Source organism: Octopus bimaculoides, chromosome 13 (genome assembly GCF_001194135.2).
Source record: "Octopus bimaculoides isolate UCB-OBI-ISO-001 chromosome 13, ASM119413v2, whole genome shotgun sequence".
Lineage (NCBI taxonomy): Eukaryota > Metazoa > Mollusca > Cephalopoda > Octopoda > Octopodidae > Octopus > Octopus bimaculoides.
In genome coordinates this window covers 305,680-324,056 of record NC_068993.1, presented here as the reverse complement: position 1 = coordinate 324,056, position 18,377 = coordinate 305,680, and the positions used below count along the sequence as shown (strand labels likewise).

The window sequence follows — 18,377 nt, the reverse complement described above, 5'->3', positions numbered from 1 at the left end:
CACTGGACTGTGAGTGGCCATGCTGGAGCCTGCTGTCAATAGTTTAACTGATCATACGGAGCCCAGTATCTCTGAAGGAGTACTCAATATTTATTAGTAGTGTACATATTAATTTTTACACAGAAAAGATTGACCGTATCTTCAGAGTTTTGGCTTTGCAGCCATCATCAGTCTGATGACAAGTAGGGAGCCAAAAGTCTGAAATCACAAACTTTTCTTTATAAATAGTAAAAATTAATACACGCACACACATATTGGTGTTAGGAAAGTCATCCATTCAAAGAAATTATGCCAAAACAAATACTGAAGCATAATGCAGTCCTTCTACTCATCAGATCCTATCAAACTATTCAATCTCTGTCACATTGGAAGATGGACTGTGTGTGTGTGTGTGTGTGTGCACGCACGCACGCACACACTGGTCTCTTCTGCACAATTTCCATCCACCAAATTCTGCTCATAAGGAAATTGGTCAGCCTAAGGCTGAAGTAGTGGACACTTGACCAAGGTGTAAGATGTCTATTTTTGGATGACAGAAATATAAAATTACAGAAAAACACAATTTTTAAGTATTTTATGAAAATAGTGAAAACTCACCGCAGCCCTTTTCATCTGACTCATCTACACAATCATTTTCTCCATCACAAACCCATCCATTGTTGATACAGTCACCATTGCTACAGCGGAATTCCTTCGCAAGACACTTGTCTTGAACTGGAGAAGTGAAAACAATTTGTAAGTTGAAGACAAACAGAGATGTAGACAGGTAGATAGGTACATGAATAGTACATACATTTCTCTCTCTCTATAAATATACACTATATATATATAGTTAGATAGACAGACAGAAACAATTTGAATAAAAAAAGTGTTTTTTGTTGGTTTCAAATGGTGGTAATGGTGGTAACCATGACCTACTCTATGATATAGGAGAGATTGCCACAGTTCATCATCCTCCAAAATAATTGCAAATTGCTGCAGGAAAATCTTGGACTGGGAGAGAATTAAAGTGGGATGGCATTATGGAGAAGAAAAAAAGATTAGGTGTAGCAGTAAGTGGAGCTTGGGGTTGGATATGCACATAATATGGGAGAAGAGATCCTGAGGTCACTGTAGAAGTGGTAGAAAAGGAGGCAGTGAGGGGTCACAGCTAGGGATGTATAGCAGCAACACAATTTCAGATATGGGAGCAATATTGCATTGTGGGTAGAGGGTTAGGGCTTTAACAGCTGGGACAAGCACTGTAATTATGTTTTTGCTAGGTTGAGGACAGAAATATCAGAAAACGTTAATACATACCACAGTTTTTTTCATCCAATCCATTCGGGCAATCGTTTTGTCCATCACATAGCCAGTCAACTGTGATACACAAACCATTTTCACAAGAAAAATGATCATCTGGACATTTTCGTTCAGCTAAAAAATCAAAAGAAAAGTAACGAGTTCAGCTTTTGTACAGAAAATATAAAGTTGATACTTATTTAGTTTGTTGCTGTTTATCTTGCCCCCAGCTCAGCCCAGATCCAACAGATCAAGTATGTTTCAGCGGTGTCCATCATACGTTCCTCTGCATCCGAGACACAGTGTAGCAAGTTTTTCTTTTTAAAGAGTGAAACAAAAAATCTTCAGCAGATCAATCAGTCGTGATGAGGTTCCTTAGCTTGCAGAACTCAATATATTCTTTGTTATCAACACAAACAGTTTGTATTTACCGCCTGACTGCCCCTCGTGCCGGTGGCACGTAAAAGCACCCACTACACTCTCGGAGTGGTTGGCGTTAGGAAGGGCATCCAGCTGTAGAAACACTGCTAGATCAGATTGGCGCTTAGTGTAGCCATCTGGTTTCACCAGTCCTCAGTCAAATCGTCCAACCCATGCTAGCATGGAAAGCGGACGTTAAACGACGATGACGACGATGATGATGATGATATATGTATATATACATGTGCATGAATCTTAAGATAGTACAGCATATCAGTGTACAGACGTTAATATCTTAGGATCAAACCTCATCACTTCTTCCGATATCTTTCTTAGACATCAAATTCTGTTAACTCATAAAACTGTACTCACCGCAGGTTTTAGGGTTCTCATCAGATCTGTCATTACAATCTATTTCTTCATCACAAACCCATTTTTGCGGAATGCACTGTCCATTGTCACAAGAAGACTCTGTGGGCCCACACGTTGCGTTAACTGTAAATAAACAAATAAACTTTTTAATTGTTGTCTAAATAAATTACTTTTAATATAGAAATGACTAAATTTTATCTAGAAGATGATGAAAACTGAGAGAATCTTCAATTGCTGTAAAAGGGAAAATTGGTGCACAGCATATGCACTTATTTCTTGATGAAAATAAAACATTGAGTCTATAAGTGATGAGAGTCTTTTTACCAACTGAATAAATGATTGTTAGGTTATAATCATGAGAAAACAAATTATTACAACAGAAGATTGTGTTAGATACCAACTTCTTCAAAACAGTGCTGAGAGAAACAACTACAAGGGCGAACATTGTTATCTCCCCTATTCAGCATTATTGAGAAATTCTTAGTGTATGTTTTTATAATCATGTTGCAACAGTCAATCTGAAACTGTGTTGTTTACCCTAAATACCATCTATATGATAATTTCTCTCTCAGGAAACTACTGTTCTATGTTGTTATGGGTTTTGTCAACATGGACAATTCACTCTATTTCAATAAGTTTCAGTTCAGATACTGAAGAAAAAAAAAAAAAAAAAAAAAAAAAAAATCCTTCTGTATGAAGAGAGAGGCAAAAAACCAAGTTTAGCCAGTGTCTTACCAACTTCTTGTTATCATACAATACTGCTCACAGCATTCAGAGTGAAGGACTTAAAACATGAATTACTTTAACAAAGCATGAACAGATTTTAAGCTCAGCATGAGTTTTCAAAATACACTGGTGATGAGTCAAGTTATAGAAACCGCATCCATCAACACCGTTGATTATCATCAAGAGACTAGGTTCCAGGTGGTTTCTCTAGTCTCAAATATTCCATTGAGAACAATCAAACTGATATACCAATCTCTTCATCCAGGCTTAGAAACACCTTTCATACAACAGGCAAGGACTGAACTCATCCTAAAAGAACTATCAATAAATTAAGGTAATTAACAATATGGCACATGACAAAACTGAAGTTATTCTATGCTTATATTTGTCAAACAAAAGGCAATTGAAAAATAGGATGTTCTCCTGTATGGAGAATTTAGCAAAGGGGAAAATTAATGAGAACAATTAGTGTGCTAACAGACTACTTTTAGTAGGAAACTAGAAATAGAGATGAAACTAGTGCTTTAGACACTATTTTACAAACAAACGAAAATTTACTGAAAACAAGATTTCTAAAAGTAATTATAATGTAAAACTAGCTCAACTCAGAATCTATGCACAAAGTACCGTCTGATCCTTGTTAACAGAGATAAAACAGACAAAGCAAATAAATATTAATACCTCAGTTAACACTAGATACATTCTTAATAAAAATTGTCTCACTGAATGAAACAGCACTATACGAGGTTATTACAACACAACATACTTAGGGATTCAACTATTTTTAACAGTAATATGAACACAAATCAAGGTGATAGCCATCACCAAAAAACTAAACCATCTGGAGATTCACTGTTGCATCTTTCAATTAGTTTAAACCAAAGCCAACTAAATGATGTTACATACAGAGATTTAAACTTAGAAAAAAAGCTTAATTATTATCAGCTAATTCCGTGCCGGTGGCACGTAAAAGCACCCACTACACACTCGGAGTGGTTGGCGTTAAGAAAGGCATCCAGCTGTAGAAACTCTGCCAAATCAGATTGGAGCCTGGTGTAGCCTTCTGGCTTGCCAGTCATCAGTCAAATCGTCCAACCCATGCTAGCATGGAAAGCGGACGTTAAACGACGACGACGATGATGATGAAAATAAAACATGTTGCAATTTAAATTACATGGAGAAACAAATATATTTGAGAAAGATTTACAATGAAAGTTATATAAATCAGCGCCTTCTGTTCCGAATTAGTACTCAATGTTTTACAGGTATTATTTGTAGGTTAGTTTTCTTTGGTTTTCCCTAATCCTAAACAACAGAACTAAACACTTTAATGAAATCAAACAAGTATGGACGAGGTCTAAGCTTCAGTAACAATGATAAAATACGATATATTATTTTTGCCATTTTTTGAAGACCTAAACATGAGTAGTTTGGAAAAATCCATTTCTCAGCCCCGAGTTTGTCAGAAGGATTAGTCAAATTTAACCTGAATTCATTTAATCGACCCCTGAGAAGACCAAAGACATTGACTTTAACAGGATCTAAACAGGCGAATTAAATATGTCAAGACTTTCTCATCCAGCTCATTCATGTAATAATTTGTAATTTAGGTACAAAGCCAGTAATTCTGAGAGAAAGCGGGATGAAAGGTAAAGTTGACTTCGGCGAGAATTGAACCAAGAATGTAGAGCCGGAAGAATTTAAGTAAGGCATTTTGTCCGATTATCTAACGATTCTCTCAATCTGGCGTAACAATGAGATTAAAAGCTATTTCATTTCATTTCAGAAATGCGAAATCAAAGCATTAACTCTTTTAATTAATTCTCTTAATTGCCCAAGCAATTAAATTTTAATTATTGTTAGTTTTGTTACATAAAAATGTTTTCTGTAAGTGTCCTTTCCTTTTTGGAAACATAAGGGACTTGTTTGGACCCAGTATAGGACTGCGATCTATTTTATCGATCTCAAGAGGATGAAAGATAACTTCAGAGAGATTTGAACTTAAAAAGTAAAATTAGATAATAATTTCGTCTACGACGGCCGCTTCTCTTAATGACTGCTAAATTTTAAGGATAGGTCAGCAGCAGGGAAAGACGAAAATCAAACCAGATGAGACTGGCAACATTATAAAAGACACGTAATTAAATATTACAGGGCATTTTTTTTGTCAGCCGTTCTAACCGGTTGCCCTCAGATTATGACAACACCAACAACAAAACTATTTTCTTTATTTGGTTTTCATTTTTGTGTCAGTAAACAAGTCGTTGTCAAAATACGTTTCAAATTCACAACACATGGAAGGAGTGCATTTTATTGAAAAAAGAAAAAAAAAAGGAAAATTAATAACTGAAAGATGTTTTTAGAAAACCCTCCACTAAACACAATAACATTTTGTTGGCAAAAATGACAGAAGATATGTGAAGAATTTTTGAGAAACATGTCTCACTTCCCACGAGTTGTAAGGTGACAAAAATGGTGAGATGCTTTCATTGGTTGATATTTACTCAGCTCATATGTTTCAGCCAATCAAAACGCAGCAAACCTGACCGAATTCTATCATACGTTACTACTAACATTTCGCTCTTGAAATTGCGCGCACAGAAAAATAGTCAGAAATAATCCGCGAGATTTATTGATGAATATTTCAAGGGAACAAGATTCCTTTTATTTTTTAAATTTCTCTAAATATACATATATTAACACCAATCCTCCGTGCATGTGTGTGTGTATATATATATACATATATATATAATGTACAATTGTTTTTATTATAACATAAAACAAATCTCTGTCTAGATTAGATATAAATATATATCTAATCTACGCGCGCACACATTTGTGTGTGTGCATTTATGAGTATGAATGAACGTATTTATCTCTATATGTATATACATACACACCTTTATATATAATATACACATGATAGACAGAATAATAAAATATACGATATATAAATTAAACAGGTATATGATTATCACTTCCAGTGATTTCAGATTAAATCTAAGGCTAACTTTAATACTATCACCTGCTCCCTCGGTGCCTTTCAGGTTTATTCGGTTTGAGGCCATCTTCCTCCCACTAAATGTCGAAGACGCTATGAGAAGGTCATAGCTATTACTTTCCCCTCTCATTAAAAGATTTTAAAAAAATTATATAATATATAGATATATGTCGATATACGTTCGACTAAAATACTTCAGGGCAGTGCTCGAGTATAGCCGCAGTCTAATAACTGAAACAAGTAAAAGATAAACAGATTGTGCCTGTATACGTGTGTAAGGCAGCGGGCTGGCAGAATGGTTAGCACGCCGAGCAAAATGCTTTGTGGCATTTCCTTTGTCTTTTATCCCTTCCGGGTTCGAAGAAATAAGTACCAGTTGAACACTGGGTCAATGTAATCAACTAGTCTCTTCTTCCAAAATTCCAGGCCTTGTGCCTGACTATAATAGGAATGAAATATACATTGTGCGTATACATATATCATCAACGTCTGTTTCCTCTGCTGGCATGGGGTGAACTACATCATCATCTAACATCTACTTACGTCCACTTTCCCATGCTCGCATGGATCAGACTGAATTTAAGGCAGACTTTCTACGGCCGCATGCCCTACATGTCAATACTCATCTCTTTCCAAGTAAAGTAATATTTCCCCATTACCAGACACTGGATGATTGGAAACGAAAAATACCACTTGCATAAAGGTGACACCAGTTTACAATTATCAAACGTTGTCAAGGCAAGAAAGCATTAACACACACACGCTCACGAGAGGCTTCAATCAGTTTCCAGCTTCAAAATCCACTATAGTCGGTCAGGGGTTACAGTAGAAGCTACTTGCCCAGGGTGCCATGCAGTGGGACTAAACCCAGAACCATGTGGTTGGAAATCAAACTTCTTACCACACCTATATCATCATCATCATTTCACATCCATTGTCCATGCTGGCAGGGGTTGGATGGTGTGACCAGGGGCTGGCAAGCTGGGAGGCTGCACCAGACTCCAGTCTGATTTGGCAGGGTTTCTATGGCTGGAATGCTCTTCCTAATGTCAACCGCTTTAAAGAGTGGGGTGCTTTTAGGTGTCGCTTACACACACACACACCTATGTATCTGATATATCATTGTTTTACTATTATCATAATGGTATGTGTTGGACTGGTTTTCTAATGCAGTATCATATGGCCAGATGCCCTTCCAATCAACCCATTTCATCTCTTATAATATGCAGGAAAGCAGTTTTCTTATTGTAAAATCAGAAAACAGACACAACATGGATCAAGAGGACCCTTTAGTCTTCTTGACAACCTCTTGAGTGACGATTTCATAAAACGCCCCTGTGCATTTTGTAATGTGATTGGTGTTAAGAAAGGCATCATTCATTAACCCAATCAAGGGGTCAGTCAACCCAAATAAGCACTTGACTTGGATTGGGACAACCTGTTCCAGCTATGCTAGCAGGGAAAGCAAACATATCAATATTCATTTTATGTCTCTTTTCCATGCTACTTGTTGAACAGATCATCATAATCAAAGTCGACAATCATTTACAGTTGCAGGTCTCCAATACCAACCACATTAGTGAACACAGGTGCATTGTATGGCATGGCTTTGTGGCTAAAAAGCTTGCTTCCAAACCATGTAGTTTCAGGTTCAGTCCCATTGAGTGGCAACTTGGGTAAGTGTCTTCTGCAATAAGCCCTTAGCCAACCAATGCCCTATGAGTGAATCAAGAGGATGGAAACTGAAAATCTGTTATATACACACACACACACACACAAAGTGGTTGGCATTAGGAATGGTATCCAACCATAGAAACCATGCTAAGGATGACATTCAAGCTCAACACAACCCTTCACCGGTTCCCTGTCAAACCATCTAACCCATGCCAGCATGGAAAGCAGAAGTTAAAATGATGATGATGATGATGTGTGTGTGTGTTCCTATACATATATATATATATACATATATATATATATATACATATATATATATATATATATATATATATATATATATATATATATATATATATATATATATATATATACATATACATATACATATATATATATATACATATATATATATATATATATATACATATATATATATACACACACACACACATGTACATACAAGACTTGTGCCCATTCCACAAAGTTCAAATCTTTGTCTGGTTTTGAAATCAAAAGCAGCTGCCCACTCCAGCCATCAATTTTAATGATTTATGCACCTACAAAAATTATGCCTGATAAAAGACATTTCTATGTGTAATTAGAATACGCAACTGGGCACCCCATTACACTCATGCCCATACACACATCTCAGAACACTACAGAAGTTCCTTAACCCTTTAGCATTCACATAATGCATCATCTCATGACTTTCGGATTTTGATGTGGTGACTATTTTTAAATTAACATTGTGGAGTATGTGTGAGAGGCTGGATCTGACTAGTTTAAACATAATACAGGGAAAACACTTTGGCCAGATACTGTTAGTTTAAATGCTAAAGGGTTAAGTACCCAGAGTTTTGGGCCAATAGAAAAGTGTTTGCCTACAAAATTTTAGGTCCATATGAAACCCCATCCCTATTCCCAGATAATGTATCTGTGTATGTGTATGTGTGTGTGTACATACTTTGCTTTATATATTCAGTTTTCTTCCTTCTCGCTCTATATATATACAAGCATATATATGTGTATGCATATATATATATATATATATATTTATGCATACACATATATATGCTTGTATATATATAGAGATAGATAGATAGATAGATAGAATAGATAGATATGTATTCCACTTAATAAAACAGGCCAAACAAGCAATGGCTGACTAAACTACTAGGTGAAACTTGAGGTCCCAGAGAAAAGCAAGTTTAAAATATATTTAATTCTACTCTTAGCATTGAGTCACCTCATAAGTAAATAAATTAACCTTAAACTTGTTTCACAAATATTAAGCTCAATGTCTTAGGTTTTTGAGTACTTCTACACTTAGACACTCCCCCACCTTACTCATTTCTAGATAACGTGCTGTCATTGCTCTCCAATATTCCTCTCTTTTCAGTCCATTATATATATTAGGCCAATAGCTGTTACTCTATACAGTTGCTGTGTATACAACACACCCAATGAAGCAGACAAAACATTATGCCAAACTGGACTGCTGATAAGGATATCTCTCTAAAGCTGAGGTCATGAAAAATGCACCCTGCACACACCTTGTGTGGTTGGTGTTTGAATAGAAAAGAGTGAGGTGGTAAGATACCTGTAGGTCGGGTCTTATTGAGAACAATTTCAAATCCTTCTAGTATTGGAGATATAAGAAAACATACACAGTAAACCTCTGTAAAGTGCTTAGTAGTATGACCACACAACTCTAGAAATATATTATACATACATATATATATATATATATATACATATACTTATATACATATATACACATATATATATATATACACTTATATACATATATACGCATATATATATATATATATACACACACATATATATATACACTTATATACATATATACACTTATATACATATACATATATATATATATATATCTACACACATAATCCCAAAAAAGAACAAACCCCAAAAAACAACATGATGATTTAACATTTCGAGCAATGCTCTTCTTCAGAAACAGAGGGAAGTCCATTAGAAAGGAAAATGGAAGCATAAAATTGACAAATACACATATATATAATTAATCCGTTGTAGGATTCATTAGAATGTAGCTATTTTCATGTTCCAGATGCCAGAAAAGAGTAAAGTTCCATTAAGTATGTAGACACGATGATGATTATGATGATGGATATGAGTGCACATAGGAATACACACACACACACATATACATATACCCATGTTGGTTCACAATGCAATGCAAGTTAATCTGTTTTCACACACACACACACACATGTGCATACACATAGTGATTGCTCCCATTTTCAGAAATGATTGCTCTCTCTCAGCGCTTTCTTGTGAATAGCATTTCTGACTTTCCATCAACGACCTCTCAGATGACTGGTCAATCTTGCAGCATAAAGTAACCCAATCACTGGAGTGATTGGGTTACTTTATGGGATCTGAACTTTGTGAACCACCATGTCCTTTCAGATATGAACTCAACCTACAAACTTTTTCCCATAGTACACATGATGAATTACGTGGTCGAGGAGAGAGGATGTTGCATATGGTTGATCTTTCATGAGACTTCAAATGAGTAACATACCCAGCCTTGGAAAGGAGTACATGACCACACATTTCACATGTACTTTGTTCTAATTGAGGTTTTGATGAGAGTCCTTCTCAAGCAAATGCTTTAGTCTTTGGTGCTGAAGGGAACCATCTTCAAATGTTTCCCATCTTTTCCTTGTGTTTCCTCGATTCACCTCTTTCCAAAACTACTTCGTCCCAGTTCTTCCCATTTATTCATACTTCATTCAGGTTTGTTTTCTATGCAGTCTTTATACCTTTTTCATGCAGCAAACACTTTCCAATTTGCAGCTCACCACAGAACTACTGCCTTGCAGTTCTTTTAACTTCCATGTGCACAACATGGCCTGCCTAACACATTTTGATATGATGAGCAGCTCACACCTTGTGCATCTAGTCTTTGCAAGGACTTCTGTGTCAAGTGCTTCACTTTGCCACTTGATGTTGAGTATATGTTTCAAACATTTTTGACGAAAGTGCTCAAGCAACTTGAGATGTCCATGTTTCAAAAAAGTACAATAGAATGCAAACCTTGTGTGCATGTGTACATACAAACACACACATACATATATACACGCATATGTATATATATCAACCTACACACACACACACATATATGAAAACATTCATTTGTATATATACATCATTGTTTTAATGTCCACTTTTCCATGCTTGCAGGATTTGACAAAATTTGTTGAGGTGGGTTTTCTACAGCCAGATGCATTTTCTGCAACCAACTCTCACCCATACCAAAGTAAGGTAAAATTCCCTCTAAATATTCGAACAGCACAATGACCAGAAACCTTTACGTAGAAGATAGCAACTGAGTGGCCAGGTATAGGTCAGTGGTCCTCATTCACAAATATTATGTGATATTACGACAAGCAAACACAAACACACACCTGGCTTCCTTCCACTTTCTGTCTAATAAAGCACTGACAAGGCTTTGGTAATTCTGGAACAATAACAGGACACCCAATGTGCAATGGAATGGAATTAAATCCCAAACCATGTGGTTTGAAGTGAATTTCTTTATTATGCATCTTTTACATGTCACCAACATTTTACATGTTCTGGCACCAGCCACGACTACAATTTCACTTGGTTTGATGAGTCTTCTGATATATATGAGTTTGACTTCTGAAAATATTATTCATGTAACACAACACACTCCTTGTTTTTTTACCTATACACACACACACACACACACACACACACATCTATACCTAAATGATTTTATGCATTGAAGGCTCATGCTTAGGTCCTGGTTGTTATGCTGTTCACCAGAGAACAAAATCCTCAAAGATAGAACAACTATTAGTAACATAACCAAGATACAAGCTACCATCGTCTACACCTTCAGATGTTTACCAAAAACTCAAAATATTGCATTAAAACAGAACTCAAGGACCTTGAGCTCTGTTACTCTAATATCTAGATTGTTTTAATTATTGATTAAAACAACTGATCAAGAATCAAATACAATAGGTAAGTCGATGTCTTGGTACAATGAGAAAACTGGCTGCTTCATACTGAATGAGCCAGTGATGGGGTGAAACTCTGGCAATTTCTTATGATGTGTGCAAGGAGTTGCTAGTATCACACTAATAGGGAAAGCAATTAAGAGAATAAAAAGGGAATCATAGTTATTCAAAGCTGAGTCTTTCCAACATGTACAAACTTCTTGTAAACACACACACACAAAATGTTTGTGAAAATATGAAATTTGTTTATAACACATGCATACACACTGGATACAAGGTTATTTCTGATTATATATTAAACTCATTCAATCAGATAGGGAAATATATCACTACAAGACCCTAATCCTGTTATGATTGATCTGAAGGGTCGATTGTTAAATGATGCAAAATAGTACAAAATCAGATCTTAATTGACAATTCTGTGTGTGTGAGTGAAATCATATTTTGAAGTTTATTTTGAATATCTTGTTTTGAAGGATGTTTTTAAAAAAGAATAAGTCAAAGTAGATAGAAATGATCAATGGAAGAGAGTGGATTATTTAACAAGACCAGTTCTGGAACAACTTGGACTTTTCCTAACATTTCGTATATCAGATGACGATGATAAAATGTTTCAAGGAGCTCAAGGATTTTGTTAATTAGATATTTAACTAAAAAGATCAAGTTGGTAATTAAGTTTATTACATAAACAATAGGAATAAAGCAGAATAAAATAGATAAAAAAATAAAAAAATAGAATACTGATAAAGTAATAAATAAACATAGATTGTTATAGGAAGAAGAGATGAATGAGACTAGTAACAGTGACAACTTCTCTTAACCTCAGAAGTGTGGAGTGAAAATGGTGTCAGTTGGGTGCTGACAGAGACCGGTTCGTCACCTCAACCCGTGGGAACTATTACAGCCGAAAATAAGATTTCATTATTTGTATTAAACGACTATAAAGTTCTGAAATGTGAAGACATTAAGCTATAAAAATTGTGAGTGTATTTGCCATGTTGAAGTAGGGACAAGGTGAATTTTCACAGTTAAGTTTTTTAACGGTTCCATTTCTTTGTAATGAACCCAATAAAAGTGGTAGTGAGGTGGTAGAAATGTTTATAACATTAGTTTGAAGTAAGAGGGGCACTGATTATTTTAGGTCCCCAAATTCTGTCTTGGTAAATTTTGTCATCCCATGGTTTACAGGGGGTAGTCAGAAATAACCTGCCGTCTACAGACCCTTCCCAACAAAAATTAAATTGTTTATGTCTGGTCATAGTAATCTAAAAAGAAAAAAGGAAAATATATCGATGTATTTATGTAGAACATGAAAAGAGCAATTACCACCGAATCTTGATTGCATTTCGTTTGGTGTTTCTGTCTTTCATCTCAAATCAATTAGTTAATTCTAATTAAAGACAAGCTTTAATGTAATGTTTTGAATGAAGCATCAATAACTCAATTCCTTACCAAATCATTTAATATAAAACGATGATCTAATAATACGCAACATAAAAATCAATGGAACCGCAAGTTTTCACCAAAGGACGACAGTTCATCAATATCTGTGCAGCATCTTTTTTTTTTTTTTACATTTTCAAAATATTCATGGTAATTAATAAAGCAAAATTATCATAATTACACCGGGAGTCCGAATGTTGTCACTCGACCTGCTAGAAATAGTAGCCCAGCCGTTTAAAAAAGGATTCTGGAAAAAAGCGAGGTGGTCACTACTGGAATGCATTCGTTCGAGCGAAAACCGCCGAAATCTGGCAAGCATGTAGATTAGACATGTTTACGTAGTTGTGCATACAACTGCATGTACACATCGTACATGTTTATGTACATACATACATATATATATATACACATATACATACATACATACCTCTAAGAGTAAGTGTGCATGCATATGGCAATTTAATTAGTACAAAGTCATCAATAAAAATAAAATCAAGTCTTAATTAACGATTTACTCTATCCAATTTAAGATAGAAGAGTGTAATTTGAGGATGTTTGGCTACTGTTATTAGCAGTTCGAGCGGCAATAGAAGCTTTGTTAACGCGTAATAAAAATTCAGCTCAACCCTTGAAAGTAAAACATTCCAGCTATGACCATCCTATCTGGTTTTCAGAAGAAATTATGACTGCTATTTCTGACAGATCAAGACATCACCTAAAGAGTCTGTGATGTGGTGATAATGATGATGATAGTAGTGGTGGTGACGGAGGTAAGGTGATGATGTCAGTAGTAGTGATGATGATGTCAGTAGCGCTGGTGGTGGAAGTAAAAGAGAAAAATGAATGGAAATAAATGTTACTCACAACAATTGTGTTCGTCCGATCCATTATCACAGTCTTCGAAGCTGTCACATAATGCATTCAACGCAATACACGTCCCGTCCCCGCAGTTGAATTTATTCGAATCACAATCGGGTGTAACTATAAAAGAATAAGAATATATATGTATATGTGTGTGTGTGTGTATATATATATATATATATATATATATGTATGTATGTGTGCGTGCGCGCATACACACAGACACACACACATACATACATATTATGCATATAAAATCACACTTGTATTTTGGCAACATAATCAGTAAATTCAGAAATAAAATATTGATCACATGGTTGCGATTTCCTTTCAATTCTAATATTAACAATACATTTCTATTTATGGAAAACTTATAAAATAAACAGAAAAATATTATGTCGAGAGTAAGAGCCATAAAATAATACAAATTTACAAATATTTCACAAAGCGATGTTTTAAATATCTAAATAATACGGACATCACATATCACAACTGTAACATGTATAAATGTGTGTGTAAATATAAGTGGAACATAATCTAACTGTGTGTGTATATAATATACAGTACATTAAAGAATTAAAAGGAAACTACCATACAACACATTGTTATGCACACACACACACAACTTACAGAACATAAAATAGAATTTCATAAATTCTATCCAGTTAAATTATATTAATGGACAATGGCAAAATCCTTCATATGGTGGCATGAAACAATCTAAAAGATAGGAAAATGAACATCGCAGTGAGAAATAAAATATTCCACATCACATATTAGATGGGAATGGAACGATCGAGGAAATCGAAACCGGTACTTCAGTAGTATTTTATTTAATCGAACCCAGTGCGATGGAAAGGCTAAGTCAACCTTAAACGAGGTTTGAACTCAGAATTTTGAAAGACGGAATTACCGCAAACATTATAATCCGGTGGTCTACTGATTTTCAATCCATCGTTCTTTATATATATATATATATATATACACACACATACATACATACATACATACATACATATATATATATATAGCGAAGGTAAAGAATACACATACATCATATAATATACGCATACATATATGGTGACTATACACACCCACACATTAATTAACCAGTAGCTAATTCCCCGACCTCACCCCACCGAAAATAATATTTAAAAATTGCATATAAAAAAAGAGAAAACACCAAAATTGTAATTTCAGAAGAAATATTTGTAGAAATTACTTACCAGCTGATGTAGCTTGAAGAAAGATGAATAATGTTAGAAATGTTAAAATGAAATAGTAACTGAAAAGATGAGATAGCAGTTTCATAACGTTTTGCAGTCGTCAGAAACCAAAGGAGGCACAAAAAATACTAGTAGTTAAGTATGAATGATTCAATGTAAGGTGAAGACAGTACGAGTTGTTGGTAGAACACCAGCACAGATGATGAAATCCACTCAAGGGCCTGTTCTCTTTTTTTTTTAATTAAAATAATCGCTGTTCAGTCTAGCTATCGTCTAAAACAATCTTGTTATTTAGAAAGATATAAATTATTTCAAATACTGTTCACAATAATTAAAAGGAAAAGATGAGTCTGCTACGATGTTTTTTTAGGTTGACTGATATGTGAAGTCAGTCATTCAAGAATCCACCTCAACAGCGTGTCTAGGACCTAAGTGAATAACCGGTCTGTGAGGGGAGCGGGAAGAGATAATGCAAGAGTGGGAGAAAGAGAGAAGAAGGAGAAGAGGAAAGAGTAAAGCAAGATGGGAGTGGTAACAGGCAAATGAAGAGAAGAGAGAGAGAGAGAGAGTGTGTTTGTGTGAAAGAAAGAGGGAGAGAGAGTATGTGTATTTAGTATTATGTGTGTGGGTGTGTGAAATAGAGGATCTTAGTGTAGACAGACAGAATGTGTGTATGTGTGTGTGAAAGAGAAAGCGAGGGAGGGAGAGCATTTGTGTATTGAGTATGTGAGTGTGTGACAGAGGATGTTTAGTATAGAGACAATGTATGTATGTATGTTAGTGTGTGTGAGAGACAGAGAGAGGGAATAAGAATGTGAGAGAAAGAAGAGAAGGAATGTCTTATCTCACGCTCTCTTGAGAGAGAAAGATAAGACGTGGGGAGAGAATGCGAAGGTAAGCCTAAAGCAAGGACATGAATAAATGGTGTAGGTTTTCCACGTGTGTTTAAAATACTGTAAAATAATTTGAGTTCATTTTCCGAAATAACAGTAAAAAGATCAAAACATTTTTTAAAATTCTCTTTTGCTTTCTAAAATAATTTGTCTTCAATTCTAAATAAATGTATTGTATAAAGACAAAAAACTATTTTTACAGTTTAAGTGAATAAATTGATATTGTTTAAATTCAACGTAAATATTATATCTTTATCAACAGTTTTGTTAAAACATTGAAGACGCGCAAGGGAAAGACCGTATTAAGTAAGTCATTAATATTAATGAGATATTAATATTAATGAGATCAGGCCACGCTGCTATCCGGACTACTTATATGAGCTGACAATAAACGTACAAAATGCGCCGTAAAAAACTCTTCAGCGATTACACTACAAATTTTACAAATTCATTTACAATTCGAAGTGATGAAACAACAAAAGATAAAATTCTACATGCTTTCAATATTAAATAAGATTTCTTTTAATTAAATACTAAGTATTTATTTTAAATAAAAATGCATATTGTTCCTGGCGAAATTTCCATGTGCGCGCACGAATACATAGCGAGGGTGTTAACTTCTATAATTTATTTACTGCTCATTTATAAAGTCTTCATCACATTTCGGAGCAACGACCCTGATAATTTGGATTTTAATCTATTTTCCTTTCCCATATTTATAATTTTCATATCACTTTTGTTGATTCGTGTCAACTAACAAAAGCAAATAATTTAACTCTTGGGAAGAGCCAGAAAACAAAGTAATACTTAGATAAGAAGCTGTTATTGTTACATGAAAGAGAAGGTATATTCGCCCAAGGCCGACGTGAAATTCTCTAAAACTATATTTGATGAGAAGTTTGCGCGAGATATGGGATTTCTTTTTGAAAAAATAGGGATCATCTGCTGTTACAAGACTATCGATGGGCAACTGAAAAATGTTTTTTTCTTTATTTTAGGGGACTTTTATCTTTACCATTAATACAAGAGGTTTCCCAAAGAAAGTAGCGGTTACTCAATAGTTGTGCAAAATATATTTATTAGTATATGCCAATAAATCATTAATCTAAAACAGTGGATCCTTTTGGTTACTATTTTATTCTGACGGACTCTCCATAGCCATTTAATATTTAAAAACTAGTTATATAGATACTGCTTTCAAAATTGTCGTTTTGTTTTCACACATTCTTTTGTGTAGGTTTTCTCTCTGAGAAATTATGCTCAGTGGCCGGAAACATATTAAGCTTTGTAAAACTTTAGAGAAAGAAACTTTTATCTGTTCTTGCAAGAAATGCATTTTCCCCATAAAAATATGACTGTGGATCCCCAATTTACTATCTTGTTTACATGGACCCCGGTTGAGAACCACCGGTCTAGCAGTATATAGTAGGGTTACGTCCTTCGACAGGTTTTAATGCTTCAACACAATTCTTGCGGCTCCTTACTCCTGCCTCAAAATGGCTCCCAGTATCATTCATTTCTTTTCTCTGCTGGAGAGTTACATAAGTACCCAGACAACAAACTCTGGAGTTGTTTCCGCTACTTCCATGTTCTTGTCGGTGCAACACCTCCAATAATTAATTAGTGTTTTTCTCACATGTAATCGTTCCTCTTGGAGGGCGGCTGACGCCTGACTTGACCTGCAAACTTCAGAACCGGCTGGTACCCCAGATGTACTGTTCAGAGACAACGGTACCCCACAGCGGAGAATCGGTAGTAAATGATGCCTTGGGCGATTCAGGAACTCTATTCAAAAGAATTGAAACATGCTGGCTGATAGTTTCTTGGTTTGTTCTTTCTCAAGTATAGAAAATTAAATTTAAAAAAAAAAAAATGTTCATTAACGTGCTGACAAATGTTCGGCAAATGTTTTTCCACCCGGTTTATTATTGGATAGATCTCGAAGAATTGAATATTTTTATGCTCCAACCACAGACAATAGTCTAGCTTGTTTCTCATTGTCTTCTTTCACATTATTGGTTGCAAAGAAAAACCTTTAATGTTCCACATATCTCTGCCAGTTCTCCTCTGTACTGTTCCTTTTGTTCTCAACCCCAAAGAATGAAATTTTGAAGATTACTGAATTCAAAATTTTAATTTTGCAGCTCACGTTGTAGACTTGAAGCCATGTATCCTTACGATTTTTGTTGTAAAGATATCAATTCGATGTTCCGTGGTGTTCTTGAACAAAACACTTCATTTTACGTTGCTCTGCGATTATTTTGTCATGTGGCACATGGTGCAACTGTACATGTAATGTCAATTTGATGAATGGAGTGAGCTTATGTGTACAGAAACATTTGATCACTAGAAACAAATAATCTGAAATTTTCTACAAATTTCAGATGGTGAAGCTTACGATTCTATCAGAATCTGTGATGAAAAAGTTTTTCCA

At 35.0% G+C, this 18,377-nt stretch overlaps 1 protein-coding gene across 3 annotated transcripts in view; it reads right to left on the bottom strand.

The window, feature by feature from the left end:
- LOC106877779 (very low-density lipoprotein receptor) overlaps positions 1-15,533 on the bottom strand; it is a 39,652-nt gene extending 24,119 nt beyond the window's left edge. For 2 of the 3 annotated variants that reach the window (XR_001410415.2, XM_014926787.2), the window contains exons 1-5: positions 15,051-15,533; positions 13,828-13,944; positions 2,074-2,196; positions 1,300-1,416; positions 598-714 (exon numbers count right to left, since the gene is read on the bottom strand). Coding sequence is in view for 2 of the 3 variants with exons in the window: in XM_014926787.2 (XP_014782273.1) it covers positions 598-714; positions 1,300-1,416; positions 2,074-2,196; positions 13,828-13,944; positions 15,051-15,135 (559 nt within the window). In the remaining variant the exon portion in view is untranslated. The remainder of the gene's footprint in view (positions 1-597; positions 715-1,299; positions 1,417-2,073; positions 2,197-13,827; positions 13,945-15,050) is intronic. The other variant, XM_014926789.2, reaches the window with a different exon arrangement.
- Positions 15,534-18,377: the final 2,844 nt, after the last annotated feature.